The sequence below is a fragment of the Colletotrichum karsti genome, assembly GCF_011947395.1.
Source record: "Colletotrichum karsti strain CkLH20 chromosome Unknown Scaffold21, whole genome shotgun sequence".
NCBI lineage: Eukaryota > Fungi > Ascomycota > Sordariomycetes > Glomerellales > Glomerellaceae > Colletotrichum > Colletotrichum karsti.
In genome coordinates, this window is record NW_024065921.1 from 221,219 (window position 1) to 240,789 (window position 19,571).

Below are 19,571 nucleotides of genomic sequence, written 5' to 3' on the forward strand. Positions count from 1 at the left end.
GAGGAGTAAAGCCTGGGGTAAGGCAAGGTTGCGGTGGCGGTCAGATACAGCATGGAGCTGTCGATGTGGTGATTCCGGTAGCGACAATGCGTCCAAGTTTGCGCATTGGCAAAGACGTTATTTGATGGCGTGTGATTTGCAGGCCGAGTGGTGAAGTTTGAGATGGAGTAGAGCTTGTCGCCAGTACAGGCTACCGCGTTCAAGGAACAATACGTCACAGAGTACCTACAGAAGACGGAATTGTTTCGTAGGGCCAGAGAGACGGGGAAACGGCTGGACTAGGAGCCTTAGCCTCGTGTTTTTCGCTCTTTGGCTTTTGTGGCGTGTCTCTTACTCGGCCAGACTCGCATGGCAGAGTCGACAGGGCGCACTTGGAAGGGACAGGAAGTGTGCGCCTTTGTCTCACATTGTTCCTTTGACGGGTTCAAGCACTGTTCCATGGAGTTAAAACAGATCCTGGAAGGCTTGGTGAACCAGCCACGGCCGCGTTTTGAACCCGTTCTGCAGCACAGCAAAGACCCTTACGTTTCGTGCCCTTGGGCTGGGATTTTCATCCTGTTCCCTGGAAAAGGTGCAACCGCGAAGGCCTGTATCAGTATCATGTACTCGGCAGCCGTTTGGTGATTTGTATTTTTCCTGTCCCTTGATTCTCGGTTCCGTGCCGTGTCGGATTGGTACTATAATGAGGTAGCTCCTATAAGACCTATCTTACTTTACTATTTAGATACTTATTATAAAACCTATTATTTATTCTAATTAGTTATACCCTAAGCAATATAATACTATATAATAATAGTAATAAGGTAAATTTAAACTAATAACTTAATAGATAAATAAATTAAAGTTTTTATAGTATACCCTTAAGGTAAAGCTAATATACTAAATAAAATAACTAAAATAGGAGTTAACTTATTACTATTATATTTCCCTTATATATATTTTATCTCTTAATACTATTTTATATTATTAAAATATTATATTTTACCCCTTAATATTACTTTAAATATATAAGCTAGCTTATATATAGATAGATCTTATAATTCTTCTCTCTTTTATCTATAGCTTCTTAATTAATATTATTATTATTACCTTTAATATTTAGCTATAATATTAATACTATTATATATTAAACCTTAAAGTTATTAGCTATTTAATAATAATAATATCTTAAACTTTAGAAAATAAAAAGCTAAATTATCTTTAGTTAACCTTTAAGATTATCTATAAATATATTAAAAATAAAGCTTTATTTTAATAATATAAAGTAATAATATATATAATTATAGATATTTAATACTATATTACTATAAGAGATTTATATAATATAATATTAATAAATTAAATTAAAAATAGAGTTAAAACTTAATAAGAAGCCCTATTAGCTAAAGCTAAATAGATTAAGGCTTAGTTAGATTCATAGGGGTTTATTATTAGTTAGGTAGTATAATAAATTTAAGCTTATATTAAAAATCTAATTATTTAACCCTATAAAGACTATACTCTATATAATTAAGAGACCTATCTTATAGCGGCTAAAAGGAAGATAGGTTTGTCACTAATAAGTTGCTGGCCAACTGGGGTCAGCCTAGCACAACGAACGGCCGTTAACGACAGGCTTGGAACGAAGACCGTAAAATGTAACTCTGCGATGATAATGTTGTCGAGATATGGGCCTGAGTGGATGAAGGAACGTCCAGTTTGCGAGCCAGAGCCCAAGAGTACGTACCCTTTCACCCGCATCGTGAGGTATCCACTCGACCTTCATGTTCCTTCAAAGTCTGGCAAAAAAGGCACTTGGGTCCTCCCCAATTTGCAAGGAAACAGATGTATCTTTTCTTGATTGGCGAATAGTAGACAAAACAAGGCCAGGTAAACTGGGGCTCACCAAGGAAATACAGCGGGTCTTGAACATGGAGTCCCCGGGATGCGACTTCCGCCTATCATTTGGCTGGCCGGATGATCGCCCTTTCCCTGCTTGCCTTGGTCTAATCGAGGCAGTCGCGGTCCGACCAATTGACCTCCTTCCCAACTTGTAGCTGGAGCTACTTTCTACACACACTACCTACCACATAATTGCTTCAAGCAACTACCTCGCTCAAACACCACCTCGACGTGCATTCGCCGGAGCTTTTTCCCGCACCCGCAAACTTCATCCTGTCAGCCAAACACTACGAGCTTACGGCCAACTTGTCATGCGTGCGAGAGCATGCCATCAGTCAGATCTCGGTGTGCGGCATGGGTGTCATTTTGATGCGTTTCTAGCTCAAGGCACAGCGTGTATCCGAGACTAGGTGCAGCCGTGGCCGCAGGATGCTCCAGTCACTGGGTTGCTGAAGGCTGAAGGCTGAAGGCCTCAGGACCTCCTAACCAACTTACGCAACGCACAACGCCGTCAGCCACCCGCCCAATCCGAGGTAATGCAACGCTAACTATCAGTCAGACATAGGACGCCCCGTCTGCCAGCTGGCTGACCTGTATGTGATGCGCCCACCCAAGGCCGAGGCATTGCTCAACACTAAGGCATCTTGGAACTATCGGTGCCGTCGTTGGATGTTTTGTCATGGCAATGGAGTCGCCTCTCAGACCTTGACTCGAGGCATTGGCCAAGAGTACATCGTGACAGCCACGATGATCACAACTTGGCCGCTACCTTGTCTGCTGTCATGACCTGCAGCCAACCTAACTCATCACTCCAACTTGGCGAACAAGTCGCCTCTTTGGGACAGCTTGGCACCGGCTTGCTGGCGCATCCTGGCATACCGTCCTTAGATGAGGCCAAGTGCGTGACAAACAGATCAAAGTTGTGAGTTGTCCATCCCTTTCAATTCATAGTTTGTCCTGACGTTCCTCCCGATTCCCACCCGTCAACCGCCGGTTCCACTTCGCGCCAGTTTTGCTCGTCATGCTTCCCCAGCATAAGCTGCGCCGGCTCATCTCTCTTCCTTAAGGTTAGTCCAGATGAGAGGGCTGCCCTGAATCGCAACGGCCGACGGCGATCCCCGTTGCTTGTCTATACCCTAGCCGGGTGGCTGTTGCCCTTTTGCCTTCAGTGCGTCGAATTTGGTCCGAATAGTGGCTGGGTAGGATGTGCAAAACACGAGGGCGCTCAGATGACAAGTCTGGAGGACCACTGGCAGCAGAGCTGAGCAGCATATTTTTGGTGAAACCGACTAACAGAGCCCTCGACGACCCCTTTCATTCAACCTTGGGTGCTGTTGGCTGGACACCTTGACGCTGCTGTGGTTGCACAGCTCTACTTACCCTGCCAATCTTCGAGAATTGCCAGAGCCGGGTTTGCCTGTTGACCACGAGGCAGAATGATCACCAGCCAGGGTCAACGTCGATCTTGATCAGCCGTCGAACGCCAAAGACCGAAATCCCCGGGTCCAGTCGCGCTTGTCAAGCTTAGCTAGCGTCGACTCCCGCCAGGCTTATCTTGAGGCTGCTTGGCCCGGTTTCCGACATATCCCCCATCAATGCCATCTCAACGCCCTCCAGAGTTCTGGGCTTGACATACGATCCGGTGGGTTGAGGATCAGTTTATCAGGCAGTGACGATCAGGCTTTCCGCCTTGTGCGGAGAGAGGCTGACGAACTGCCATCACCCTCATGGCCGCCTTTGTGCAGTCAACGTCTCCCCGCCCTCCAATTCTGATCTCTCACCTGGGCCAGACCCCGTCGATCAGCACCCTTGGACCGGAGTCTAACGCTGGCGCTTGGTTGCTGACGCTAAGCCGGGATGTCGTCTGGAGCTGTCAACCAGCGATGGCTGGCATGCTGTCAGTATTTCCGAATGTCTTGCTCGCATATTTTTGTGCTCAATAGGGCGTGAAGGGCCCAAGCTAAAGCAGACCAAGGGAAATGATGACAAGCGCGGGCGAAAAAGTGGAATGCGGCGTTTCTTGAACATCAATTCACTGCGCTTGTTCATGTGTTAGTCCGAAAGGGACTCGCAGCTAGTGGCAACCACTGATACTGGCTTGACAGTTAATCTCCGGTCCCCGTTGCTTATCCGCGTGTGGCACTAGGCTGAACGTCCTTGTGCGTGCAAAAAAGCCGATCACGACGGCTACTGGTAGACGCCGTCGTCAGTGGCTGCCGTTCTCTTGCGTCCTTCAACGACGTGGCCGCCGTGGTTCCCGTCATTTCTCGAAGAACAGAGTTTCTCACCGGCAGACTTGACCAATGAGAAGCAAAGAGATCGCCAATTGATCATCCCACCATAGTGAGAACAGTCCATCTGACCGCCAGGGACACATGGGAGTCGATGAAGCTGACCGACTCCCAAGTTGCTGCGACGACATATTTGGGATGGCAGTCGGCAGCCCGGGAGTGCAGCATGCGCAGCAACTCTGCCCAAGCCAGTGGCGCCGGTTCCTGGAGGCGCCACGGGGACTTTTAGGCTTTCAACGACGCAAACTCAAAACCTCGTCATCGACAAAGCAGACGTTGTTTTTTTGGGTGTCACAAACACCTGATACGTTAGCCCCTAGGGACATTGACAAGCCGGTTTGACGGTTCACGATTAGCTTTGGGCCTGTTTGTGACAGATCTAGGTGAGGCTGCGAAGAGCTGTCGTTGATCAGTCGCCCGTTATATCCGAGAACCGGTGGTGCCACGAAATCGCGGCGTTGTCGGTCTCGTGTACCCGATCGTCGGAGGAGTCGCCCGATGCGCACCTGGCACAACTGCCATTCAACAGCTCGACCGAGACGGAGCCGATTGCGACCTGATGCGACTGGGAGCTCGCCGTGTCTCGGCCAGGCCATGTGGCATCCATGGAGTCGACAAAGACCCACAAAAGCCCGGCGGCAGAGCGGAAGAACGGACGGGACGCGGCGGGCGAAGATCTTCAACGGGAGCGAGGATCACTGAAGAACTTGGCGTCTGCAGACTTCCGTAGAGAAGCGCACTTCACGTGGGTCGGAGCGGAATTGTTCAGTGCTGACTACTCATGGGGTCGTCTCCAACGCTGAATTTGGTGACTCATCATGGGTTCGTCATAGAAGCTGAAGAAGACCAATGAAAGTGAAGTACTAGATCCATCTCGGCATCGGACATCGGCGCAAAAACCCTCCGATATTTCCAAGAACGGGGCGACGCGCTTCTCGATCGAGATGGCCACGAATGGGGACGCATCTGCCTAGTGCAGACTTGATAGTGAAGAGGTAGCCACAGCGAGCCCTCCCGAGTGACTTTGTTTTTGCACCACGAGTGACCCGATGCTCTTGAATTACGTATTCGTATGGCAGTCTCTTATCGTCTCACTCTGCTGCATCGAGTCTCACACCTAACGTCACCCTGGACGTAATTAGGCTCGGACCTGAGGCCCACTTCGGCACTGATATCGCCTGCGTGTCCGCAGGCTCCGGTGCAAAAACTCGCCGCTCATCATGGACCCCGACGCCGGCGACCAAGCGGAGCAGGCCGGTGCTGCCGGTCAAGGCTCGGAGCCGCTGGCTTGCGTCACCTGCCGGTCCCGGAAGCTCAAGTGTGATCGAGTCAAACCTGCATGTGCTCGTTGCTTGAAAGTCAAGGGAGAATGTGTGTATCCCGAATCGCGAAGGAAACCTGCGTTTAAGCGGAGGAATGTGAAGGAGCTTGAAGAGAGACTAGGTATTAGCCCCGTCGACTCTCACAGCGGAACTTTGCTCACGTTGTGTAGCTCAAGTGGAAGATCTCCTCAAGGAGGCCGGCAAGGCCAACGGCGGTGCACCCACGGCTGGAGATCTAGACAGCCGAATCAGTGTCGGTATGGAAGACTTCACCATCAACATGGACACGTTCATGGCGATGCAGAATGGTGAAGCACAAGACCCGCCGTCCGCATCGTCAGGGTTTACAAACGACTTTCACTCTCAACCTCAGGGGCCAACCTTTGGCGCATCATCTGGGGAGCTGATCGGACTCGGATTATCGGAAACTTTACCTCCCTTCGAGATGATGGAAGATCTGTATGCATCGCCTATCTTTTCCCACAATAGCCCATCTAACCTCAGTAGTAACAAATGCTTTTTCGAACGACAGGCGCATTTCATTCCCGTCATTCATCCGGGCCGCTTCCTCCAGTCTTTCTACTCAGCACCTCATAAGCGGCCGCCAATGTGCCTGCAATACGCCGTCTGGGCCATGGCATCGAACGGGCATGAGAAGTATTCTCAGTACCATGAGATTTTCTACAAGCGGGCTCGGCAGTACGCCGACGCGGATGAGATGAGGGTGAGTTTTAACAGACGCCTTGATACGTTGATGCTGACCGGGAGCAGGGCTACGGCGAGCACTTTTTGACGGTTCAGCATGCACAAGCATGGGCGCTGATTGCCACGGACGAGGCGAGATGCATGTTCTTTACAAGGGCTGCGATGAGCTCAGCCAAGTGCGTACGTCTTGTAGAGATGATGGGTCTGCATCGCATCGATGGGGATGGGAAAGAGATGGCACCGACGCTTGCACCACCCACGTCATGGGTTGACTTGGAAGAAAGGCGTAGGACCTTCTGGGGAGCGTACTGCATCGACTGCCATGCTAGTATCTCGACAGGATGGCCAACCTTGATTGACCCTAATGAGGTAAGTGAGGCAATTTTCCTGTCCAATGGCCTGACTAACTCGACAGATCACTACTCATCTTCCATCTTCCGAGGAAGCATACAACTCAGGCCACGAAGAGAAGACATCTACTATCCAGGAGGCCTTCAAGGGGGCGACCTACTCGACATTTGCAGGAGCCGTCATAATCTGCTACGTATTTAACATGCTCCTTAAGCATGTCCACTGGGAAAGGCCAAACGACCGACCGGGGGACGTGGAATACGGCGAATTCTGGAAGAGGCACAGGGATATTGACAACCTCCTGTCCAGTGCTTTCATGTTCTTGCCTGAGCGCTTCCGTCTGCCTCAGAGCATGAAGGATCCGACGGCTGTCCACACCAACCTGAACCTGCACGCGTCTATCATATGTCTGCACCACGCGGCGATCGACAGAATCGAAGAAAATAAACTGCCGGATCAGTTGAAGGCGGCCTCGCAGCTTCGATTAAGGACTGCGGCGGAAGAAGTCGTTAACATCGTCAAGCTGACGAGCCACACGAACTCTGGATACGTAAGTTGGGACCCTCGGTGTATGTGAGTTCACGTCTGACAAATCAACAGAAAAGTCCATTGGTAGCTTTATCATTGTACTCGGCGGCATCTGTGTATGTCTACAACGCCAAAATCGACCCTCAAAATGGCATGTCCACGGCGGACTTGCAGAACCTTAGATTCATTGTCCAGGCGATGGAGGGAATCGGACGCAAGCACATGATCACGCAGGCGTTCCTTCAGCAAGTCTTTATGGACATTCAGCGAAACGGACTCTCGGGCATCATCGACGTGCCCAGTCTGAACAACTACCAGAACACCTTCGGCTGGACGTGTTCGAACATTCCTCTCTTGGCTCGAAGCTCGATATCCAAGCATACAGAAGTCCAGCCCCCTCTACCCGGAAGATTACCGCTCGGCAACCCCAAGGGCACCGCCTACGAGAACTACCCGAGGATGAACCAAAGATGGCACGGTGCGATGGCTGGTCCTCAATCGGGGTGTCCTGCATCCGCGGGTATCTCTCAACCAAACTTCTCGCCGTATCCACCAGACGTTCCACAAGAGGAGCCCGTTTCTAACAAGAGGAGGCGGACATCTATGTCAACGAGTAATGAGGCGAATCAGGCCAAGGGAGGTCCATTTTATGGCTCACTTCCTGTGAACAACGCGATGAAGAACGCATCAGCCCCATCGAGCAATGGGCCCGCCAACGACGGTGTCGGGGGTTTCGCAGTAGGCTTTCTACCGAATTCAGGAGCGATGCCCAAGACCGGGTCGCTGCCGAATGTCACTTTGCCGCACAGGACAAACTCGACGTCGCCGTCCCCGCCATCTCTTATCTACATGAATAAAAGCACACCGTCACAATCGATCGGGAGTAGTAACACCACACCGCCGGGATACGGACCGGGCAGCACGACCCCGGACGACGGGGTCCAGGGCACTCAAAACAACGGGAATGTCAATGGCACCGGCACCGGTACCAGTCACGGTGGAAACGGCCAGGTAAACGAGATTATCGACATCACGAGCATCCAGGCGCATATGGCGGGCGTCTCGTCGACGTGGGATTCGAGGGGTCTGCAATACGCGCCGAGCGCCGACCCGGTCTCGTTTATCGACTTTGACTCGGTCGGCGGCATCGATCCGTGGAGCATGCTCAGCAGCCTGAGCGACATGACATGGACAAATCCGGGCGGGGAAGAGGCGACGGTGACGGGGGCAGATTTGGTGGGATCAGGGGCAAAAGAGTAGAGAAAAGGGCTGGGACTGGACGGAAGATGCGGTTACTAGGTTCCTTTACCTCACAAACGAGTCATTTTGGGCTCTTGGGTTCTCGGGGTTATGGATGATACCCATGATGGAATGAACGAGGGAGAAGGAAACGGAAACGGGTGCATATGGGGGTTCGACGGCGATCGGTCGTAATGGAAGCAGGATGGGATGACGGCAGACGCGCAAAGTGCTGCTTTCTGGAGGCTGGTGGCGCATTTGTAGAAAGGTAGTATCATGACATGACGCATCTCACTCAAAGAATCAAAACACCAGACATTTCATCACGAACTATCCACATTTTCTAAACCACGAAAATCCCGAAACAACGGAATTTGCCTCATGGATTAAGCCCAGACGGTTTTGGTTTAACTCTTTGTCCCTCATCACCGCCGAATCCTTCGAGGCCGGGAGATGTAAGCGCACGTGATGCTCTCCAACCACCAGACAGCGCCCCAATGACGTGCCGCCTGCGCCTCCGCCTCCCGCCTCCTCTTTTCCCCCAGCGAGTGGGCACCTTTGCATTTCTCATCATTTTGCCGAAACCGCACCGACTTTCCACTCTCTCTCCACACTTTCTCATCGTCAGTTCACCGCAGAGCAGACCGAAGACGCCCAGGTCCAACCGGATACCACGGAATGCGAACGACCTTTTGAGCAAGCTCTCCGATCTCCGAGGATTCCAATTTCGAGACCGAGGACTGACAGACAGAGAGGGTTCATCGGGCCTCGACTCCCCCGGCAGCCCCGGCCAGGCGCACGCGCGCGCTGGCGCACCCTACTTCATCTACCTTGCTTCAGTGCAAACCAAAACACCAAACAAACTCATGGACCCGCCGCTCAAGAGCCCCGCGTCGGCGCATAGGGACACCTCGCCGAGTCCCCCCGTGCCGAACCGGATCCGGCGTAACACGGCTTGCACCAGCTGTCGAGATTCCAAGGTGGGCTTTTTATATATCCCTATCATTTTCTTTTTGCATCCTCCCTTTTGTACAGGCCTATTACCTTGATACCATCTGTGCTGGTCCAAAGTACCTGGCTCTTGTCACGCCTTGGCTCACTCATGTCCCTGTACCATGCCGGCTTCACTTCCAATTGGCCTGGCGTTCTCATGGCCAGGTACCACGGTGAACAGCATTATCATACATACCACCGCGTGTCTTACGTCCCGTGTATACTTCCGATGTTTAAAATACAAGTAACTCAGTCGCTAATTGGAGGCGCCGTGAACGCACCGGCAAATAGGTGAAATGCAACGCGAGCCTGACACCCAACAAACCATGCCAGCGTTGCGCCAAGCTCGGGATCCAATGTGTCATTGACAAATCCCACAAGCGCATAACCAGAAGAAGGTTGCCCTTAACCACCCCCTTTCCTTTTCTTCTTACAGTCTCTCACTTCTCTCATCCTGGAATTCCCCCGTGGTGAAACCGTTAATCTGATGCGTTGCCGTGTGACGTCCACAGTAAACTCGAACAGCTCGAAAAGGAGGTCCAGACCATCAAAAATGCCGTCAACCCAAGTCCCGTCTCCACCGCCGGCGTCCTCCCGCCCGCCGCACTCCCGCTACCGAGCCCTGGCACCGCGTACCCGGCCAGCGCTTTCGCGGAACGCCCGCCGCCCTCGGCGGGAAGGGTGAGTCTGCCGGCGTTGTCGCCCGTTCACTCGAGACCGGCCGAGCAGGTCCCCACCCCGACCTTGACTTCACATACGACCCCGACCGGACCGGCGAGGCATCCGGCGCAGCCGAGGGCGCTCGGCTCCAAGGTTTTGTCCAGCGAGGACATCGATTTCTATTTCGATCAGTGAGTCCCTCATCCAGGCACGAGAAACGCTCCCGGTTACTGACAAAGTCCGCAGCTACTTCGAACACTTCCACCCCTACTTCCCCATCGTCCGGTCCCAGGACCCGGACAAGCTGTACAAGCTGAGCCCGATCCTCTTCTGGACCATCATCGCCGTCTCGTCGCGGCGCTACGCCAAGACGGACCCGGGCCTGTTCCAGTTCCTGGTCGAGAACCTCCCCCGCGAGGTCTGGAGCGCCGTCTCGAACCCGCCCATCAGCATCTCCACCATCGACGCCCTGCTGGTCCTCTGCACCTGGCCGCTCCCCACCATCCGTTTCCTCAACGACCCCTCGTCCTCGTACGTCGCCATCGCCCAGAACGCCGCCCTGCTGCTGGGCCTGCACACGGGGCGCGGCACCCACCCCGAGTTCTGCATCGGCCCGAACCGCCAGACGGATATCACTGACGAGGAGGCCTGTTTCACCTGGATGGGGTATAACATCCAGGCTCAGAGGTATGACGGCACCTGAGGGTTTGTTGCTTTGGTTTGGCTGACTTGAGAGTAGGGTGGCGTCGAGTAATGGGTTTCCACCTCCCGCAGGGTTCTTCAATGAGGCCGTGAACAGGACTGCAGGGGGCCGGTCTCTACCTGATTCATTGGGGTACTTTGGGTTACTGTACGAGATGCAGAAGTTCTCGAACCGTTTGAACAGGACCATGTTCTCGGTCGCCGAGGAGGGCGAGGGCGTGTCGGATTCGGTCATACAGCTATTGGAGGACGAGCTGAACAAGCTGCGACAGCTGCAATCACGGCACAACACAGGTGAAGATCACCCCACGGACATTGGCGAAGAAAAAACAAGGAACTGACCGTCCCGCAGACCTCGACCTCTTCACCATCCTAGCCGTCCAGTTCGAGCTGCAGTCGTACTACTTCATCCCGCTCTCCTCCGCCGACAAGTCCGTCTTCCGGCACAACGTCAACCGCGCCTACAGCACGGCGCAGGCCCTCATCAACCTGGGCCTGCGCCTCGAGGACGCGCACCGCTTCCTGCACCACGCGCCGCAGCACGTCTTCCGCACGATCCTGGACGCGACGACGGTCATCTTCGACGTGCTCCAGTCGGGCCACGCCACGGACCTCGAGCTCGCCAACGCCGACGTCTCGATCCGCAACTCGCAGGAGGCGCTGCGGCGGTGCTCCGTCCAGGAGGGCGACTTCGCGATGAGGGTGCTGAGGATGACGGAGTCGTACTGGAGTCTGCGGCACATCATGGCGCCGCTGGAGGCGCCTATCTCGCGGTATCCGCACCGGACGGGCGCCGTGCTGGCGTTCGGGACGTTGAGGAGGTGGAAGAAGGAGCTTGACCGGGCGAGGATGGGGCAGGGACAGGGAGGCGGAGGGGGGATTGGTGGTGCGGGTGCGGCGGCGGCGGCGCCGGTGATGGCGGGCGTTGGCGGTGAAGGCGGTACGCGTGAGTGTAAGAGGGCCGGGTTCGGGGGGAGCGTTGCTGACCTGGTGGTAGCGGCGGGGACGGACGCGAATAACACGAACGCCGGCGCGGTGTTGCCGACGAGCGACCTGTTGCAGGATATCGACTGGTCGATGCTTATGGACGACTTTGACTGGACTGCGGGAGGGGCGGGGGAGCCCAACTTTCTGGGGCTTTCGTAGGGTACTTTTCTTCATCCTTCTTTTCATGTTCTGGGGTTTTGTTTGGCAGCAGAGCCGGCGTACAGGTGAGTTTCTATCAGGTTTTGTGTCTTGAAAAGGGGTTAGGGTGTTGGTTACTTGGTGTTGGTTTCTTGTTCTAAATGGACAGATTGGGTAACATAATTGAGATAATTTCGTGATGATTGGGACGACTTGATAGGTGAATGAGACGCGTTTTGAAGAGGTTTTATTCGTCACAATTTATTATACCAGAACGAGTCCGTTCAGAAATGTTGTATTATCGATATGTGTTCCTTGAGTAAGATCCGCAGGGAACCTCGAGTGTGAGTGAACACTGAGAGAATTGCAGAAGCTCAAGGCACAATAAGTCCCCCAAACCAGGACCGAATGGTGCTATTCTCCTCCTCAACTCCACTTTCTCTCCGCGCTCCCAGTCCACATGCCCCAACCTAAAACCTTCCCGTTGATAGCCTCTGCAACCTGCTCCCTCGTGGCTCGAGATTCCAACAATTTCTTGTCCAGTTGCTCGCTCAAAGCCACCACTTCGAAGAAGTCTGCCCAGTTAGCATTCGACAAAAAAGCGACGACCTTCGAGATAAAACTTACATCTATGCGGCCCGTGATTCATTAACGGCCTAGGCGCGACATACACGCCCTCCCTGCGTCCCTTACCCCAGTGGAAGCCGCCCTTGAGGAGTGACCTGGCCTCATCCTCAATCTCAAAATCCTCAGCGCTGACCCCTCTACGGTCCGGTGCGATACCGCCGTAGACGCTATTAACGATCAGCATCTACTCCGACCTTCTCCTCGGGATACACAAACTCACCCGTGGCAAATGGGCGTCGGCAAGGGCGCGTCGGGGTCCTCCGACACGATGAGCCACTCCCTTACCTTGCTCTCGATGTCCGGCTGCGCCGTCCACGAGAGCGCGGGGATCCGGCCGCCGCCCTCGCTGATGTACGCCGGGGCGAGCGCGGCGGGCGAGGGGCCGCAGTCCGGGGAGGTCACGGTGATGGTTTGTTCTTTGTGCGCGGCGAAGGCCGGGGTTCTGCAGAATGCCTTTGCGTCATGGCCTCGGGAGCTCTTGAGGAGCCAGCTGAGTGTTACTTCGACATATGGGTTCATTTTTGTTGTGTGATGATGTGAAAATTATTGTCAGATGTTATGGCTTGTCGCGATAAGTGAAATGAAGTGAGTTGGGAGTGGGATGAGTGAGGGGTTCGCAGCTCGTCTAGTATATGTCTCAATCCTTATTCACTTAAGCTTGTTTCAATCGGATGTTTCTGCTTATCTCCAGGCCTGGAAAGTCGAGATCAGACGGTCTTACACGCCTCATATCCGGTGGCTTCAACCGGTGCCGATTCGGGTGCGATTCGGCCGGCGATCCTTCTCTCGGACATGGTGATCTATCGCCTAGGTAGCTATCTAATTTCAATCCATCTGTTCTCAAATAAACTGAAGGTCGACAAGAAAAATGAAATGGGATGTGACCTATATTTCTACCATGAAGACGGGAAGGAAAAGTCGGGCTCGGGTTCGGGAGGAGAATGCTTGACCCTTGGCAGCTTCCCGACTTGGCGCTTTAGCCAAGTTCGTGCTGTGTAGCGACTGCCCTACAGCGGTCGCCCCTATTAATAGACCCATGATATCCTCCCGAATTCCGGCACGACTTCACGTCAATTTAGCCGTCGACACTCATCTCCCAACCACTCGTATTACCTTCCCGCTAAAGAGCTCACCCGGTATCATGCACGGTATCTTCAACCAGACGTTCACTCCGTGATTCACCATGTCGCTTAGTCGGTGCGGCATTATCAGAACCCTTATCAGACCACCCGGCCTTGTCAAATCACCAGTGCCCGTCAAGGCCATGACATCGTCACGTCAGCATGCGTCGGGCTCATTCCCCGCAATCTTCGTTCGAGGCGGCACGTCGAATGGGCTGGTCATCCACCGACGCCATCTACCCCCGGAAAACGATTGGCACACCGTCCTCCCGGCCGCTATGGGGTCTCCGGATCCTTACGGTCGCCAATTAAACGGCATTGGCTCTGGCATCTCCTCGACTTCCAAGATTATCGTGCTCTCACCGCCGTCACAACCCGGTGTTGATGTGGACTACACCTTCGTCCGGGTCGGCATCAAGGACGGACGCCTTGATATGGCGGGAAACTGCGGCAACATGTCGTCCGCTGTTGGCCCCACGAGCCTGGATGAAGGACTCATTCCTAATCCGCACATCGAAGAAGTCGAAGGATTGAAATTCGCCGTTGTTCGCATCTTCAACACCAACACCTCCAAGGTTGTTTTATCGCGCTTCAGAGTTGATAGGAGCCCGCTCAAGTACTGCTCTGACGGCGACTACGCCATGGACGGTGTTCCTGACACGAACTCGCCCATCACGTTGAGCTTTCTGGACCCTGCCGGAGCCAAGACGGGCAAGGCACTCCCTACTGGCAATGCTTGCGATTGGCTGCAGCTATCAAATGGTAGAGCCGTAGAGGCATCCTTGGTAGACGTCAGCAATCCTGGCGTCTTCGTTAAAGCTTCGGACTTGGACATTCCTGCCGCTGAAGAACTGACGCCGCAACTTATCGAAGCCGACGCACATCTCAAGTCATTCTTGGAGGAAATCCGGCGCGCGGGGGCTTCTGCAATGGGCCTGGATCCTGACATCGAAAGTGTTCCCAAAGTTGTCATCCTCTTCTCCGACACTGGCTCGCCCGAGGTTGATATTCGTTGCCTGGCAATGTCCATGGGTCAGGCCCATAAGGCTGTTCCCCTGACACTTGCATTGTGTCTCGGTGCCGCCAGTCAGCTGCCGGGAACTCTCGCTGCTCAGATAGTGGGAAGTCGTTCGAAGCATTCTGTCAGCATTGGGCATCCGAGTGGGAAAGTGGACATTGGAACCACCTTCGAGGGAACCAAAATCAAGTCAGCAGATCTCCACCGCACTGCACGGGTTCTGATGAAAGGCGATGTGTTCTATTAGCACCCACCAGAAATGCTACGCTTACATCGTCACCGCCGTCAACTCGTCAACTCAATGTCCGCGGTGGGGCCGTGTTGGGTCGGGTTGCCGGGCCCGAGGCACTTCCCGCTGAGCTGACCCTCCGGTGTTGGCAAGTCGGCGGATCGCCATACCTACCGGGCGGAGGCGCAGAGTGATCCTAGACGATGCATGCGCTTGTGTAACACGAACTTTTGCTCGAGCCCTACATGCTCATAGGGCCGACTCACGTCATATGCACCGGTCAAAAAACCAGATTTCACGATAACACGCGGTGTGGGGAGCACGAGAGTGCCACTGCCGGACGGAACGGGTTCCCTCGAGTGAATGGTCGAACGCTCGCGCCATTCCGGGAGCAAGAGACGAGAATTACCATCACGCCAAATGTCTGACATGCATCCCACATACTTCATGACCGGGAACGATTAGCTTCTTACTGCGTCACACCTCTGGTATTGGGGGCTGTAAATAGCTCAACGTTGTGTCGACAGCTCTAGAACCCCCAGCCCGCAGGAAACGGCCGGGGGTCAAGTCGGTTGGGTGTCATGCCGAACCCCGGTCACCCTCGGAAACTGCAGCAAGGGTCCGGAGACAGCAAACAGGCAGCAGCATTTCGCAAAAACCCATCGATAAACTCTCCATACTGGAATGCTGTGTGGTTCGACACGCTACATTGAGCTCCCCGCACAACCGTGCAGTTGTAGGCGTAGGTATCTCTATACCAAGAATCCTCCGTACAAGAGCCGGAAGAGGAAACTCTTCCATTCTGGGTATAGCCCCCAGAGTTGGAGTTGTGATATGCAAGATGTCTTTTTGCTTGAACAACTCTCATGCTGATTGGTCGAATATACGCCATTCGTTCGATATACCTTCAACCATTATGGAAGTGATGCCATAAAGAGTTGTCTGTATCCGTCGTCTAAGACGTTGATTAAAGTCACTTGGCTTGAAGAGATGCAGTGTTTCCGCAGCTGTTCAACCGCATGACATTCTCAATGTTTGTTACCAACATGGACCACTTCAACTCAACTGTCCTTAACGGGAATCTTGTCTCAACGCGGAGGGGACTCCAGGTCTCCAAGACGAAACACCAGGGGATACAGTTCATCAACACCTCCGCGGCCTCGGACGACACCTCGAGCCAGGACGAACCCGGCAACCCGGACAATACTCGCCCGCCGGGGCAGCGATTCAAGTTCTCAAACAAACCGAAAGAGCCGCGGAGGAGCGTTTCAAGACGTAGCAAGGGTTCTCAAAGTTCACAGGACGACGAGAAGCATCGCGAACGAAAAGGAAGAGCAACAAAAAGAACCCAGGAACCCGTCTTTGTCTGGGAGTCCCCCAAACAAGACAGCGCTCGGGATGACGTCTTTCAAGTACCAAGGTTCGACGAGGTATCTCGGATACCCAGGAGCCCCAATTCATGGCTTTGTCCCTGGATGGGAAACCTTTCCGAGAACGAGAAGCGTCTCGTCCACCTCTATCTCAAATTCGCACCAACGAAGATGTATCCCTTCGAGCAGATTCTCGAGTACAACCCCGTTCGCAGTTCGTCATTCATCGAGAGGATCAAGTCCAGTGAGACCAGTCTCAGTTGCATCATCATGACGGCCTGTTACGCCGAGATATTCTTGCACGGAGAGTGGACGTCTCCCGAACTCCTGTATCACGTCTCCAAGGTCTGCAGCTTAGTCAACGACCGACTCTCAGACCATACAATGAGTTCAGGGTTCGATCAGGGAATTCTCGAATGTGTGTCTTCGTTGGCCTCTGCGGGATGGAACGTGGGGAGATATGATCACTGGAAGCTCCATATGCAGGGCCTCAAACAGCTGATAGATCTGGAAGGAGGGATGAGGGCAGATTGGAATTTCGCGCTCAACGAGATTCGAAGGCAAGTAAGCGCCCTGAAAAGCTTAGAAGTTGACTAACATCAAGAATAGAGCCGATGTCAAGGGAGCTGCGCATCTGGGTCTGATGCCGTATCTCGACTATCCAAGGTTCTTCGAAGCTCCAACAGATGCGTTGCCATATCAAATTCGCACCAAAATTGTCGAAGACGTTTCCATCACCCTCTCACCGTGCGGCCTCGAATCCTGCATCATAGACGCCATAGTTTCCACGTCCCTCTTCGCCGCGGTACTACGACTGGCTTTCGCCAACCCAGGCCGGGAGCTGCTGCTCCATCCTGATGGATTCATAGAAGAGTGGCTGTGGTGCGAATACCAACTCGTGCGGTATCCGGGGCCGCTGCGGTCCGACTGCGTAAACGCTACACTGGACGAGGTGGACGAGCTCATCATCGCCGCAGACCTCGGGAGTTCAGAAGCGGTCGCTGCCGCCATGGTGCGGAGCTTACACACGATGAGACCTGTCCCCGCGCCCGCGGCGAACCTCTTGGAACCGGTACTCCGCGCGGCTGCCATCGTCTACCTGGAGATCCTGGTGCCCGATGAGCCGCGCAATCCGATGGTCCACGCTGTGCCCCTGAACCTCCTCTCAGCCTCAGTGCACAACGTCGTGCAGAAACTGCAAAAGCGAGAGGCGCGAGAGGGGCGGCTGTGGGGAGGGGATGACAAAGATGAAGGCGACGACGACCTGCCATCCATGGAGGCTCTCAGGCCGGTCATGATTTGGGCTTGTCTCGTGGGGTCAGTGATATCGAAGCTCTGCGAAATGGACCTGGTCTTGATGGGCATCGTGTTCGACCGCGGATACTATGGGCAGTGTCTCTCATTGGTCATCGGTCCTGAGCCGGAGCACGTCGACCTTCTTCATGATGAGGATCTCGCTCTCTGCAAAGTACTCGATGTGAGGGGTTTGCGTATCAAGCAGCAAGACGAGCGGGCTCTCCTGAAAGCTTTGCTTAGAGAGCATGTGTACGGAGTGCCCCTGTTAGATCTGGCATACGTCTGACGAATAGATACAGACAGCGATGTGGCTACGGATTTCAATATGGCATCATGGGTTAGGGGCAAATTGGGTACAAAGGTCAGGCGTACAAGGCGTTGCGTCACAGTTTCTTCTCTTGAGAACAATGAAATCATCAAACTTCTGATTACCCTGCCTGAACAGACCTTCTGTAAACTCATACAGCAGACAGTGATGCCACAAACAAGCCACCATGTAAGTACTCGGATGACACATGTCATGGGTACCTCTTCCGCGCATCTTCCTCGGATATTCCATCACCCCCAGCCAGCGCACAGTTTTCGGCAAACAATCGATACCATCTCCCCGTCCCGTCTCTCGCAGGGTCGCGTCTGCGCCGCGCCCCGGCAGGACGGCATGCAAGCCACTCTCTGCATGTGCGGGCCCTACAGGGCCGTACGCTGCCCACCCTCTCGTCTTGCCTCGCCCTATCCCTTACCGGCCAGGAACTTCTTCCGTGAGCTGTTCGGGCCAATGAGGGACGAACAACACCGCTTATCTGCAAACTCGGCCAGAAACGTCGCTGCCTTGTGCGGTGTTTCATAGACCCGGGCGGCCGCGCTGGACAACAATGTCGTCAGTCGCGGCGGCGGGCGGAACCCCGCTCGGTTGTTGTCTTCCCACGCCCGCCCGCCCGCCTGCCCGCCCACTTGCAACGTTACTGATTCAGAGGAAGTTCGGTGGCCTGGACCTTTTGGTTCAGAAGCCGGGGGAGAAACAAAAGGGCTCACGGTTTGGAAGGGAAAGCATCACTGTCCGATTCTCATTGGACGCGAGGACAAGGAAGGTGATTTGGACCGCCCGCGAATCACAGCTCGTCCGCGGTCTAATCGGGAAAGTCGTACACCCCGGAATCCCATTGGGCAGATGATCTCCCACTACCTTATTCAGAAGCCCCCGGATCTGTAATAAGGTCATGCGCTTTTGAGCTCAGGAGATGCAAATGCTGCTGGAGGTATGGATTGATGACGGTAGTCGTGAAAAACATTGCTGTGAAGTTAGGGGGTTGGCCGTGAAAGGAAGGCATGGGATGCTTGGCGGCCCCGGCCGTTGGTTACGTTACCGTAGCATCCCGGACTTTTCCACGGGCCCTCGGGCCCGGAAAACCTTAATGCAGCGTTCTATTTGTGGGCACGTCCCGTCGTCCCCGGTTTTTTTCCTTGCGGCGCGGACCGGGACCTCGGACTCTGACCCACCTACCCAAAGGGGCAATCGGGAAGAAGGGGTTCGCCGGGTTATTCGGGAGCCAGAAATAGCTTTCGCTTCTCCCACATCACGAGTTGATACGGCACATTTATCGCGTGTTTGGTTGTTTGAACCGTGGGAAAATATTGATTGGTAGGTTCGGACTCTACGAAGAAGTCTGGAATATTTCCTTTTTAGGGAGGGTTTTGTGACGTGTTGAGCCCGAAGCCGCGAGCCGAGCGGATTGTCACTCGGCGTCACAGTTCTGGCGGATTTGGAATTGATGTGCAGTGTAAGGAAGATCTGCGCGGCCGCCGGGAAAATGTCACGTCAAATTAAACGCGCGTGTGTAACGTAGACAGACCGCTTCCCCTCCAGACGTTGCTGTTGAGCGGTTAAAAGACACAGGGGATGCATGTCAGGTTACACAAAGTCTTCCAGGCCCGCCGCATCACACCATCACGCGCATGCACGCCGCCGGAAGCAGGCTGACAGGCGCAACCCACCTTGGAGAGCTTCATTTCTTGCAATGGGGTGTTCTTATTGGGCGTTTTGCGAGAGGACGTCAGGCACGTTTAGGGTCACGACACGTCTTTTGGGACGTGGCGGCATCTGAGGACTCGACTC

The 19,571-nt window shown here is 53.8% G+C and overlaps 4 protein-coding genes across 4 annotated transcripts; 3 read left to right on the top strand and 1 right to left on the bottom strand.

The window, feature by feature from the left end:
• Positions 1-5,392: 5,392 nt before the first annotated feature.
• CkaCkLH20_06908 (uncharacterized protein) lies at positions 5,393-11,818 on the top strand (the record flags this gene model as incomplete). The annotated part of the gene is made up of 11 exons (XM_038889625.1): positions 5,393-5,492; positions 5,665-5,953; positions 6,002-6,218; positions 6,266-6,568; positions 6,615-7,100; positions 7,151-8,334; positions 9,823-10,161; positions 10,217-10,657; positions 10,710-10,966; positions 11,025-11,618; positions 11,670-11,818. 11 exons carry the CDS (start codon positions 5,393-5,395, stop codon positions 11,816-11,818), a joined length of 4,359 nt encoding a protein of 1,452 aa, XP_038744988.1.
• A 405-nt stretch (positions 11,819-12,223) lies between these two features.
• Positions 12,224-12,943, bottom strand: CkaCkLH20_06909 (uncharacterized protein; the record flags this gene model as incomplete). Its single annotated transcript, XM_038889626.1, has 3 exons — positions 12,224-12,372; positions 12,425-12,591; positions 12,645-12,943. The coding sequence occupies 3 exons, from the start codon at positions 12,941-12,943 to the stop codon at positions 12,224-12,226; spliced, it is 615 nt and encodes a 204-aa protein (XP_038744989.1).
• Positions 12,944-13,607: 664 nt separating this feature from the next.
• Positions 13,608-14,810, top strand: CkaCkLH20_06910 (uncharacterized protein; the record flags this gene model as incomplete). Its single annotated transcript, XM_038889627.1, has 1 exon — positions 13,608-14,810. The coding sequence occupies one exon, from the start codon at positions 13,608-13,610 to the stop codon at positions 14,808-14,810; it is 1,203 nt and encodes a 400-aa protein (XP_038744990.1).
• Positions 14,811-15,811: 1,001 nt separating this feature from the next.
• CkaCkLH20_06911 (uncharacterized protein) lies at positions 15,812-17,744 on the top strand (the record flags this gene model as incomplete). Its single annotated transcript, XM_038889628.1, has 2 exons — positions 15,812-16,550; positions 16,774-17,744. 2 exons carry the CDS (start codon positions 15,812-15,814, stop codon positions 17,742-17,744), a joined length of 1,710 nt encoding a protein of 569 aa, XP_038744991.1.
• Positions 17,745-19,571: the final 1,827 nt, after the last annotated feature.